A 12,439-nucleotide genomic window follows, 5' to 3' on the forward strand; every position below is an offset into this window, starting at 1 on the left:
TATATACTGCGTGTATAAATTCACTTTATACAGAGTCTGGCCTGGGGCCTACAAGTAATGATACCACAATTTCTCCTTCAAGAGTGATTTAGAATAACTAAACTCACAGACACTGAATGCGCACACACACACACACACACGCACACTTGCACACATAAGCCTGAGTGCCAACTTAATCTTGTACACTATGTCACAAAATACAACTTTCAAGCTTCCTGAGGAAACACTGTGCTTCTCCCTCCAGGCTAGCTGCACAGGAGACCTAATTTTGATCTAACTGGCAAACAATGGCAAGTGCAGCCCACCACAGCGGAGGAAGGCCTGCACATACTGAATCTGAGAGCTCCAACCACACACAGGAGCAGGACTGGGAGGGTCTAGTCCTTGAGGCCTAGCCCTTTCCCTAGATAGCACTGGGATTGCCCTACTTCTTTCAGCTGTTTGGGTCCCCTTTTCCCCAACCCCTCCAAACCTGTATAGTGCAAATGCTTTTATAAAGCGCCAGAATTCTTGTTTCTTCATTAAAAGATCATTCATTTATTGAACACAATTTTATTGAGGGCTTTACTATGTTCTAGGCATTATTGAAATTTCTGGGATAAAGCAAGCAAAAGTCAGACATAAACCCCTGAAATACTCTCAATGATTAACATAGTAGGTAGGTTGCTTAGTATTAAATTATCTTAAATTCCAAAGTCCCCATTTTAACTCTGCTTTGTGATACTAAGGCTGAAACTACAAATCCCATTTCCGCTTTGAACCTGCTATCTGTTCACCTCTGTCAATAGTCCATACAAGGAGGAACCCGACCATTGAGGAAGGTGAAAAAACTTGCTCCCTCCTGTTTGCCCTCTGACAACTTCCTGTCTGCTCCTGCAGACCTCCTGCTTACTCCCTGGGGACTTCCTTTCTGCTCCCTATACACTTCCTGTCTGCTCCCTGTGGACTTCCCGTCTGTTCCCTCTACACTTCCTGTCAGCTTCCTGTTCCTTTCAGCCTTTCTTCACCTGGCAGTGGCAGTTTGTTCCAGTTTGCTGTTTCCCTGAAGAAACAGCAGCAACATGTGCCATCAGAGCTCTAGCATCAGCTGGCCAGCTCCTCTTACTCAGGGGTTTGAGCTGAGCTCCAAGCATGTAAATTGTAATAATCTCAACTTCCCCCAGTCTCCTCAGTCCTGGGGGCTGTAGCTGCTTTCTGCATTTGCTAGCTTGTGATGCCACAGTATTCTCTTTTTCATCTTTCAGTTCTTTCCTACTTACTTAATACATTGCATTAATTCTCTCTTTACAGTTAATTTGTGTGGTTTCTGTCTCCTAACTGGACTATAATTGATGCAGATAATGATAAATACTCAACAGGAAAGTAAATCAGGGAAAGGGACAGAAAATATGTATGGCAGGGGGAAGAGGAAGCAATTTTAGATGGGTGGGCCTCATAGTGAAAGTGACACTTAGGAAGAAATATAAGTTCCATGTGTGTCAAGCAGATACAATCAGGCTGCCCTGTTTGGACCTCAGGCAAGCAGGATTCTACTTTAAAGAAGCTGGTTTCATCGGGCCATCTCTTTTACTCTCTCTGGGCTAGATGTTCTCTTAAATAGTCCCTCTCTCGGTTTGGAGCACCCTTGCTCTTTGGAGGATCCTAGACTTGGGTCATCCCCAGAGGAAATGACCACAGGGATCACACTCCTGCTCCTCCAGTGGCGTGGGTTTTGCTGTTATTAGGCTGATGTTCACCAAGAATAAAATCATGTTCACACTGGTTGTGGAGCACTGTTCCAAGGATCCTTACAGAAAGTATCCTACTGACCATGATGTAGAGCCATATGAAGGCTGTCCTTGGTGGGGACAGGGAAGCCTCACCCAACAAAGGGACATCCGGAGCACCAACCCCCAACTAGAACAGAAGCCTGCCAGTCTCTCATCTCCCCACTGCTCCCTTGCCCAGATTTTCAGACAAAGGACACACTTGCTTTATTTTTAAAATCTCCGACACATATTCCAACATTTAAACTTCTTCAACTGGCTATCATTCCCTATAGTGAAAAAAGCAATAGCATCCCTTGTGTTTCAGTGAAAACATCACTGGACAGAGAATCTGAAGATGTGCACCATAGTGAATCCACCAGGCTTTGTAATGTGCCAGGTGAATCCACCTGGCTTTGTAATAGTGGCCAAATCAGTCCACCCTTTTGCATCTCAGACTCATCACCTGAAAAATAAGGGAACTGTAACCAAACCATGTTTTATAATTAAATGTCTCTAGTCATCTCATCTTTGTTTACAAGTAATACAAGCTAACAGAAAAAAATATGTGGCTTTTTCAAGTATAAAATATTACCTTATACAATATTCCTTTGATCTACTTCTAGTGATCAAATACTTTTGTTTCTGTCAATTTCAAATTTCTTACTGTATTTATTCTTAATTAGCAGAAATTTATGGAATTATCCAGTACTTTCCAGTCATTTCTCCACACTAACCTTTTAAATTTCCTAATAACCACAAAACTTTGGCCATATTTTATCTGAAAACCTTACTATCTCTACAACTTTCCCACATGCTTCCCAAAACTGACATGTTACCAACTGGTTATGCCATAACCACCCTTCTCAGATGGTGACACCTTTATTTTAAAACTCATTTTATCTCTTCTGACCTTCTCCACGTTGACTGTCCCTTTCTACTCCTGTTTTAGCACCCTGGCTCATGAATATTTTTCAACATTACTTGAAATTTTGGCAATATTTCAGTTTCCTAGGATTTATTGTGTGCTTTAGAAAAACTTGCAATGACTAGAGTTTCTAGAGACTCCCTGGAGTTTGTGCCTGGAAATGAAACCTTGTATAATTCAAACCAGGTTCTAGAGTAAGTCTCCTACCAAGTTAGGGAACCCTTGAAGAGAACTGAGAACTGTGACATGCACAAGTTTTCGAACATGGTTGAAAATGAGGCTAATTAGATGTTTGAAGTGGTGTATGTCCTACACATTAATTCTGTAACAAACATAATGCTTTATGCAAGAGGAGCTAACATTCATTCAGATTTTGTGCCAAGGACAATTGATAGACTTGATAGTGTTATTATTTTTGGCTAAAGTTCTAATCCAACTAGAGAACTTGCATGAAGTCCTTCAAGGAAATCTAATCCTGTCATATGCAACACAAAATATTTCCAAAGAAACCTCTTAAAAGCATTGACTAATGGGAGTTTTTAAAAATTGTCAGAAACCTTACTGATTGAGCCATTTCTGAATAAAAATATGTGCTTTGAAAGAAAATTTAGGTTGTTTGGTATTAGTCATGGGAAGATACATGGCTTATGAAATTATTTTTATATGTATTCATGCCTCAAATAGAGGTTTAGACGTGATATTTTTGTTTGCAAATTTGACATACAATCATCATTACAAGAAAAAAATAATTTTGGTTAACATTTACTGGAATTTGGGGACACAAAGATGAATAAAACAAGGCATCTAGAAGAGCTCACAGACTGGTATTTAAAAAAATACATGTGATAATATGAAACGAATGCACGTACTTGAATGGAAGTCCCTGATACACTAGAAATGGGACCTCTCAGCTCAGAGAGGGCCAGGTGCCAAGGAAGGTGGCACTAAGGTGGAAACCAAAGGAGAAGTCTTCACATTGAGAGCACATTCAAGGCGACGCTATGGAAATGCATGCAAATGATCCTGCAGGTCTCTGTCAGGCGGCAATGACCTCATGGTTAAGGGAAGCAAAACAGTATTGTCCTTTAGGCACTGGTTCTGAGTCAGGCTACCTAGGGCCAAATCTCACTCTTTCAAGCATTTTCTTGGGAATGAGCTGTAAAATGGGGATAATACAATGGTTTTGGGCAATGATCTCTAAAATGTGTTAATAATAGCACCTAGCAGAGATTACTTACAGAACAGCAGTGTGAGTGTGGCAGACAGTCTTTCCAGTGAAACAGCCATTTAGCTGCTGAAATTATACACACATACAATGCAATACCATATATATATATATATCTCCAAACCATTTACTGTCCCTATGAATTGCCCCAAAGGCACACAAAGTGGAGGAAGCTGTATTACATTAAACGTAGTCAAGTGCCACTCTAGAGCTGCATTTTCACATCAGGAGGAGGCAGCCACCAGCTTCTCTCAGCCCCTCGGTTCCGTATCGCAGAAGCTCTATTTTAGGCAGCCATGGCCACGGGAAGTGATTTCCCTTTACCAAGTGGCCCCTACTCAAAGGGTGGAAGATCTGCTCCAGACTAAGCAAACCAAGACTAATGGAACCCTGAACATCCTAGCCCAGCTCACTTGTAAGGTAGAGGTTTCAGGCCAGGGAGCAAAAGCAGAGAAGACCAGGCGATAGCGTTCTCACCCAGCGCTCCATTCCTACAATAGGCGTGTTACTCTGGCACATGCAGGCAGTACCATCCCACATTTTGCCCAGGAAGAGATACAAGCTGTGTACATGAGGAGCTTCCCCAAAGGGCTTGACTTTATTGGGAGTGGAGTGTGTGAAAGTTCATGCCTAAGGGCATTACTAAAAATCCTGGAGCCATTGGCTGCAAGCAATTAAGAGAAGGCTGGTAGCTGCATGACACACATAACAATAAGTAAAACAGGATGTGGACCAGAAGTTTAGCGGAGTCTCAGGGAAAATGACAGCAAAGTAGATTCCCCTGGTGTCAGAGCAGTCTCAACAACAGGCAGCAGCATCCTCATCCTTTAAAGCATTCCTCTTTAATCAAATCAGACTGTGGAGCAATTTATGCTGCAGGATATTGAAAAAAAAAAATCAGCTAGCCATTAGTGTAGGCTAACAGGTGTAATACCCACAGAGGCAGGCCAGCACAGGCTTTCAGGAAGACTAGTCCTGTCGAGTCGCCAAACCAACAATCGAAAAGAAGACAATAGCAACAAGCCCTGGAGTGGCAGAGGATGGTCAATATCCAGAGTTACTACAATATATTATCTACAATGTTGTTTTCAGCAAAAAATTTTGAGACATGCAAAGAAACAAAAGAGTGTGACCCATGCACAGGAAAAGAAACAGGTGACAGAAACTGCTTCTGAGGAGATCTAGATATTAGAACCAGTAGACAAAGATTTCAAGGCAACTATTATAAATACGTTAAAACAAAACAACATAGGAAACTATGATTCAAGAATTAAAACAAAGCCTAGAACATCTTATAAAATGTTATACATCTTATAGAATAAGAGAAACTATAAAAAAGAACCAAATGGAAGTTATGGAGTTGAAAAGTACAATCCAAATTGAAAAATTTACTATAAAAATGTAACAGTATATTTGAACTGCCAGCAGGGAATAAGTCAAGTTAATGATAAATCCATGGAAATCACGTAATCTGAAGAGCACAGGGCAAAAAGAATGAAGTGAAATGAATGGAGCGTCAATGACACATGGGACCCATTAGCACACCAAAATACGCATAACGGGCGTCCCAAAGTTCATAAGCACAAAGACACCCGTACCCACACACATCATACGTAGTAAAAATGTGGAAAGACAAAAACAAAGAGAAAATCTTGAAAACAACAATAGAAAAACAAATCTTATGTACAATAAACTACACTGAGATAAACAGCTCACTTCTAATCAGAAATGAGGGGCGTTAGAAGGCAGTAGGATGACATATTCAAAGTGCTGGAAGAAAAAAACATATAACAACAACAACAAACTGTCAAACAATACTCTTTATCCAGCAAATCAAAACCCCAATAAGATACCACTTCATACTTACTAGGATGGCTATAATGAAAGTGATGGACAACAAATGTTGGCCAGAATGTGGAGAAATTAGAACCTTCATACGTTGCTGGGAGGATGTAAAGTGGCACAGCCACTGTGGAAAACAGTTTAGAAGTTCCTTAAAATATTAAACATACAATTTTCTTATGACACAGTAATTATACTCCTAGGTATAAACCCAAGAGAACTGAAACATATATCTGTACAAAAACTTGTACACCAATGTTCATAGCAGCACTATTCACACTAGGCAAACATATTTCATAGTGTTCCTCAAGTCGATTATTAGAGGACTGCAGCAAAATGTTGCCAAACGCAAGATCTGACAACTATGAGAAAAAAACTATTTACCAGTTTGGAAATTGCAATGTCACACAGTTGTAAACCTTTTTTTGTCTAATTGAATGATACAACATATTAAATTCTTAATTAAGCAATATATTTTCCCTTAAAGGTAATAATAGTTCCATACTGTAGATGAAATCAGGAGAACAGAATACTGATGATCTCCTACCACCAGGGGTCTTGTTTTCAGAGTGCTCTCCACTAGGGTCTGGAAAGGTGTGTGAGCAACAACAGAGCAAACAAAAGAGAATTCTGTTCACTCCTGACTCAGATAACTGAGTCAACTAGAAACTCTTTAAAAACATGCTTCACTGGCCATCTGTATGTCCTCTTTGGAGAAATGTCTATTCAGGTTCTCTGCCCATTTTTTAGTTGGATTGTTGTTGTTGTTGTTGAGTTGTAAGAGTTCCTTATATATTTTGGATATTAGCCCCTTACTGGAGGCATTGTTTGCAAAAATCTTCTCCCGTTCAGTTGGTTGCCTCTTTAGTTTGTCGATGGTTTCTTTTGCTGTGCTTAAGCTTTTTAGTTTAATATAGTCCCATGTATTTACTTTAGGTTTACTTCCCTTGCTTTTGATGGAATACTATTCTGCCATAAGAACAGATGAAATAGTACCATTTGTGACAACATGAATGGATCTTGAGATTATTATGCTAAGCAAAGTAAGTCAGACAGAAAGAGTCGAGAACCACATAATTTCACTGATACGTAGTATATAAAATTGAAAACAACAAAGGAACAAGAAAAACAAATGAAGAAACAAAAACTCATAGACATAGACAATAGTTTAGTAGTTACCAGAAAGTGAGGGGGGAAAGGGATGAGGGTAAAAGGGATCAAACATACGGTGATGGAAGGAGAACTGACTCTGGGTGGTGAACATGCAACGTGATATATAGATGATGTATCACAGAATTGTACACCTGAAATCTATGTAACTTTACTAACAATTGTCACCCCAATAAACTTTAATTAAAAAAAAAAAAAAGCTTAACCGAGATCTACCTGGAACTTAATTAGAATCTGAAAGAACCAAGAACAACAACAGTAACAAAAAGGGAGTCATCATCTAATGTAAAAGACACTCTAGTTTTCTTCATATATTAACGGATTTGAAAGATGTGGGATGGGGTAACCACCAATCACGAAAGAATAGACTTGGTAATCATTTGAGGGACATTCGCATTCAATGTCTTTTTGATATCTGGCTAAAGATGAAGGACTTCTTTATCCTTCCCTTTCCTTCCTTAAAATGCCTTTGGTTTGTCTTATCATATGGCTTGTCACTCACACTCATATGTCTAATTGAGGTCATGTTTGTAATGACCATCTCCAGACTAAGTATCAGTGAAGCTGGAATTAACGTATTTGGAAGATCAATGGTGAAAGCACAGAGATTTCTATTCCAGTGACCAAAATATTAAATTCCAGTGTTCATTGTCCAGAGGAGTCTTTTTTTTTCCTGTTCTTTTTAACTTCTTTATCTTTCACATACTTGTCATTATAGCTGCTGCCAGTCAGACCTCTCCATGGGACAGACTCCAGGGCATGGCTCAGCCGTCGTGGGAGAGCCTTGGTTCACTGAGACCAGGGTGCCAATGAGCCTGCACCCCTGCAGGGTTAATGGGGACCACCTCACCCATTCTCCACAAACAAATCCAAGGATGCCAAGCTCTGAAGAGCAGGGCCCACCTCCCTACCCCACAGATGGCTTCCATTTCTGGACTGAACTTTTGTCAAAGAAAGCCAAGGAAGAGATATTTTCCTTTAGTGCATTACGTGAAGACTTTAGTCCTTTAATCAAGGAAGGTATATTTTTCTTGGGAGATCCCAGAAGAAATCAGAGACACAGTCTTCAGGCTTAGCACGCGGGCCAAATAACAACAACCCTGTCTGTGTGCCCAATCTGCTGCATCCATTCTCAAACCCAAATACTTTCATAAGGGAAAGTAGACACGAGACCAAGCCATACCACATTCTCCTAAAAAGCAGAAGCTAATATTTTAAAATACATATTTAAGAAGATTTAGCCTTTGCACAATTCACTATTTTAAGAAACTGATTATGAATGCCCCTTCAGCATCCACTATTCACATACACATACATAGAATCCGTCTGTTATGTAGAGTCTGAATTTCCTCTTTTAAAAGAGGGAAATAAATCTAAGACAGACCTCCAGCATTTTCTGGAGATGTAATACATGTTCAGGAACCTGCTTAGCAAATCTTTAACATGGTCACAGCCTTGAGGTGTTGGGGCCACACATTTCCGTTCTGCTCCCTGAGTCATTTCTCTGTCATCTGTGTGTGACTCATTAACTTGTACTTGGGATTCTAATAAGCTTTTCTAACCCTAAAAATATAGAAACATTTTAAGAAAAATAAAAGACAAGCCATTAAGATTTCGGTTTGGGTCAGCCTGAGGGATACTAGCATCTTTCAACTTAGTCTCATGCTCCTCACTCTGGAGTCCCAGCAAAGGGGACCACCTGAAGCTCTACGTGATGTGCAATGTCTAAATCAGATATTAAGAAAACAGGGGGATGAACCAATAGAACCATTAGTCCAATAAGACCAGCGCTGCCCTGCCATGAATTCATCAATCCATCTGGAATGAACGTCCTAATTTATAAGCACGTTATCCTCATCAGAATGACAGAAGTCATGTGTCTGGTCAAATAATTACCATTTGAGGACTGCATTCTATTCAAAGTGAAGACACTTCTCCAGTATTAGCGATGGCCAGTAAGTTATTATAAAATCATCTTCTAAGAAGCCAATGCCTTCAGTGGTGGCCATCAGTTCTTACATACAGTTTTCAAGCTGCAGCGCTCTTTCACAATTATTCTAAAACAACAATGGCGACAAAAAGCTGGACGTATGTGCCGTTTTCAAATGGAACAAAGAAGGCTGCGTAACATATTTTAGACTGATGACTTGGCACTGTTCTCCAGCTTTTACAGATCAAAGACGTCTGCACTGCAATAATGAAGAAGGAGCCAAAATATTTCAAGTGAGATCTGTCATCTTTCTCCTTTCACACATCACTGTCCCCGCGGCCACACTGCAGGTGGCAAGAGCTGTACTCACCAAACCTTTGCAGGTGGAAAGGGCCACTGAAGAATTTTTGTGGGATCGTAAGGAGCCTTGATAGAAGCAGAACTCCTCGGGCGGAAAAGCCTGCACTGACTTAGTGCCCGCCTTTCCCAGCGTCTGAATGATAAAGCCTGGGGCCACCAGGCGGCTGGCAGGTCTCAGCTCCATGTGGAAGTCGCGCCTGAAGCCTTTGAGCCGAAGGTGAAGAGAGTCCACTCCTGGCCGGGCCAGCGCTCGTTTCCTCCTCTGAGGGTGCGTGATCTCCTGGGACACGTAATTGCCATTGCGGTCAACCTCGTAGGGAGACACGAGGTCATATTCTGAAAGTGTAAGACGGGGTGTGACTAAGTAATTTCAGAGTTTTGAAAAGAATATGGACTTTTCCAAATAGAATTGATTACCATATGACACTTTCACCCTGTGAAAAATGATGGAGGCATTTTCAACATCGACACATCCTCAGATCCAAACTGCACAATGAACAGAACCAGAAACGAGAGGGAAAAACTTAAAAGTGGCCTTGAAAAGGGAACTCACTACTGTTTCTATAACGTGTTATTACCAATCCAGCAAATTCTATAACACTCAGAGGAGAAAAAGATTGCAGACCAAGTAAAACTAAAAAGTGGACTTTTATATTTCAAAAATTTTACTTAAGAGTAATTATAATATGCAATCATTTTCATAGTTCTCAGCACTCCTTTAGTCATATCATTTCTGTCTTTCACACACATCTTCATTGTGGTAAGAAATTTCAGCTTAAAAATGCTGACAATTTTTCAGAAAACAGAAAGACAAATATGATGGGCATTCTTTGCTGCTTATTTTTTGACATTAAATCATTGAACATGTAAGAGAAAAGGTGGAATGCACTCACACTCCAAGATTCCCAGATGTTAACACTTGGAAATGCTCACATGTGTATCTGTTCCCAGTGGAAGCCCCTGCTGACCCTCTGATGGCCTGGGTTCTCAGCACTTGACGTATGTCACACTCCAGGGTCTTTCCAAGACATGCACCATGCTCTTCTTCCCACTCTAATTTATCCTACGCTAGCCTGAAACAGTCAAATAAGTGATTTATTTTTAAAAAGCCTAGAACACCCCACAGAGCTCTGGGATGTCAGGACACCCATGAAGGTCTGCAGGGCGACAATGTCGCAGGTTGCACTCCGTGTCCCTCTGAGTCATTTTCCTCTCTGTGAAAAGTACAGAGAAACTGCAGCCCCGTCAGACTCCTGAGCAGTGGCCTGCCCCGCCTTCTTGGGAACACGGTAGTTTGCTTCTCCAAAGAGGGTTCTCCCTTCTAGATAATGATTTAGTTTTCATCCTAGAGCAGGACTTGTTCTCTCAGTACCATCATTAATGACATCACCTCTGCACTCCAGAGGTCGGGAAAGGTCGCTTCTGTCCTGAGCAGGACAGGCCTCTTTTGAGGAAGGGGTGTCCAGGGGACAGCTCGCCCTGCATGGCCATCTTTGACTTTCAGGCCATGCAAAGGTGGGTTTGTCAAGGCTCGCTTACAGAATGTTTTAGTTAACGATGTATTAACTTGGTTTCTACCTTTGAGATGTTTAAACATGTGGTAGGTGTGCCTGCATTTGCATGTTAGCGACAGGCGGCTCACCTCCCAAGAGGGCCCGCTTCCTATCCCACATGTTTTCTAATCATTGGGAAATAGCAGCTTGGCATGAGTGCAGGCCGCTCTCCAGGCTTTCTGAGATGTCTTTGAAATGACGTCAGGCCGAAGCCCCAGAGACAGCTGGAGAGACAGCCCTGCAGTGAGGCGGACAGTCCTTGAGACTCTAAGTGCCACCACTTCTTACATGCCTAACACAACCTCGATTCTAACATTCTCATCCTGACTCTAACATCCTAAAAATGGATGTATGAGACTGTCCTGTTAGATGTTTAATAACTGGGGCCCTTTTCAGCCTTAGTGTGAGTTGAACACACTTCTTGGAGTCTTAAGAAAAAATAAAGCATCATCCCATAGAAGTAGCATCAGGTCATAAGGGAACAGTACTTGGGTAATTATTGTACTGGAAAAAGTTTTTCTTCACGGCAGGTACCTGTCCACACGTCCCTGTGCTGTCCTGGCAGGCAGCTATATGGTTTCATGGGAACAGAGTGGGTGGCAGCCAGAGGATGGTTAAAAGAGGCACCTGTTTGGGTTTGGGAGAGACAGGGAAGGCCGTGGATGAAAAGGCACTGCCTGAAGCCCCCGGGCTGAAGCCCATAGCACGTCAGGGTCCAAGGCCAGGCAGCCAACCTGATCAGGGGCAGCATAGCTGAGGCCTAGGCTATGGGCTCTGCAACGCCAGGCTTCCTGCTTCCTCTGGCCCCGAGCTTTGATGTGCAACTGCCCAGTCCTGGCCCCACCATGCAGGTACGGATGAATGGGCATTGTGAGGGGAACTGGGGAACTGGGCCACTGCAGACTGAACAGGCAGAATCTTCTGACAGACAGCTTGACAGCCAAGCACTGAAATACATGTCAAAGCAGGGCACCGTGTCTCGCAGGTAAAATATATTGGAATTGTTTCATATTTTTTCAGAAAATGAGAAAGTAAAACAGATCCAATCATACTGTATGCAATAATAGCAGAAAGGGGAAAACAAGTCAGGAATTGTGTGTCTGGTATACGCATGTGATTGCAGTTTATCCTGGAGCACCGTGAAAGACAAAAGTAAAAAGCTCACATCTGTTAAGTTTGCTTTTCCCAAAACCACCTTCCTCATCCCTGGCTTTCTGGACGAAGGGGACAGGCTGTGACATAGTCATGTTATCACCTGTCACCCTGCCCTCTGTGGCTCTTGGGGAGTACTCTCCAATCACCACTCGCCTCTTCCTATTACAACAGAGGTGAAGACAGAAGCATGAGAACTGTTCCAAACACTGTTCCAGCAAATTTGTTGCATATAAAAAGACGATTACCATTTAACAAAATCAAATTGTTTCCGAATGACATAAACCATATTCTTATGACCTTTCCTTTGGATGGCAGATAATAGCTATTTTTCAAAATAATGACTGACAGTCTGCTTTTACATACGTACATGCAGTGCTGTGCTGAGGCATGTTGGACACCCAGCGACCTGGGCGGGGTGGGGGAGGGGGAGGGGCCTGGTTTACAGCACATACCAATCTCGCGGGTGTAAATACTCCCACCTTGGCTGGTTTTGGTTACCTGGATGACATTACCGAAGGCGAAGTTTAGAAC

At 41.8% G+C, this 12,439-nt stretch overlaps 1 protein-coding gene across 2 annotated transcripts in view; it reads right to left on the bottom strand.

Annotated features, from left to right (window-relative positions):
- Positions 1-12,439, bottom strand: part of ADAMTS16 (ADAM metallopeptidase with thrombospondin type 1 motif 16) — a 133,198-nt gene that overhangs the window by 114,958 nt on the left and 5,801 nt on the right. For both annotated transcript variants that reach the window (XM_019743385.2, XM_019743386.2), the window contains exon 3: positions 9,211-9,536. In XM_019743385.2, the coding sequence (XP_019598944.2) occupies positions 9,211-9,536 (326 nt within the window). The remainder of the gene's footprint in view (positions 1-9,210; positions 9,537-12,439) is intronic.

This window comes from Rhinolophus sinicus, linkage group LG03 (assembly GCF_036562045.2).
Source record: "Rhinolophus sinicus isolate RSC01 linkage group LG03, ASM3656204v1, whole genome shotgun sequence".
NCBI classification, from domain to species: Eukaryota; Metazoa; Chordata; class Mammalia; order Chiroptera; family Rhinolophidae; genus Rhinolophus; species Rhinolophus sinicus.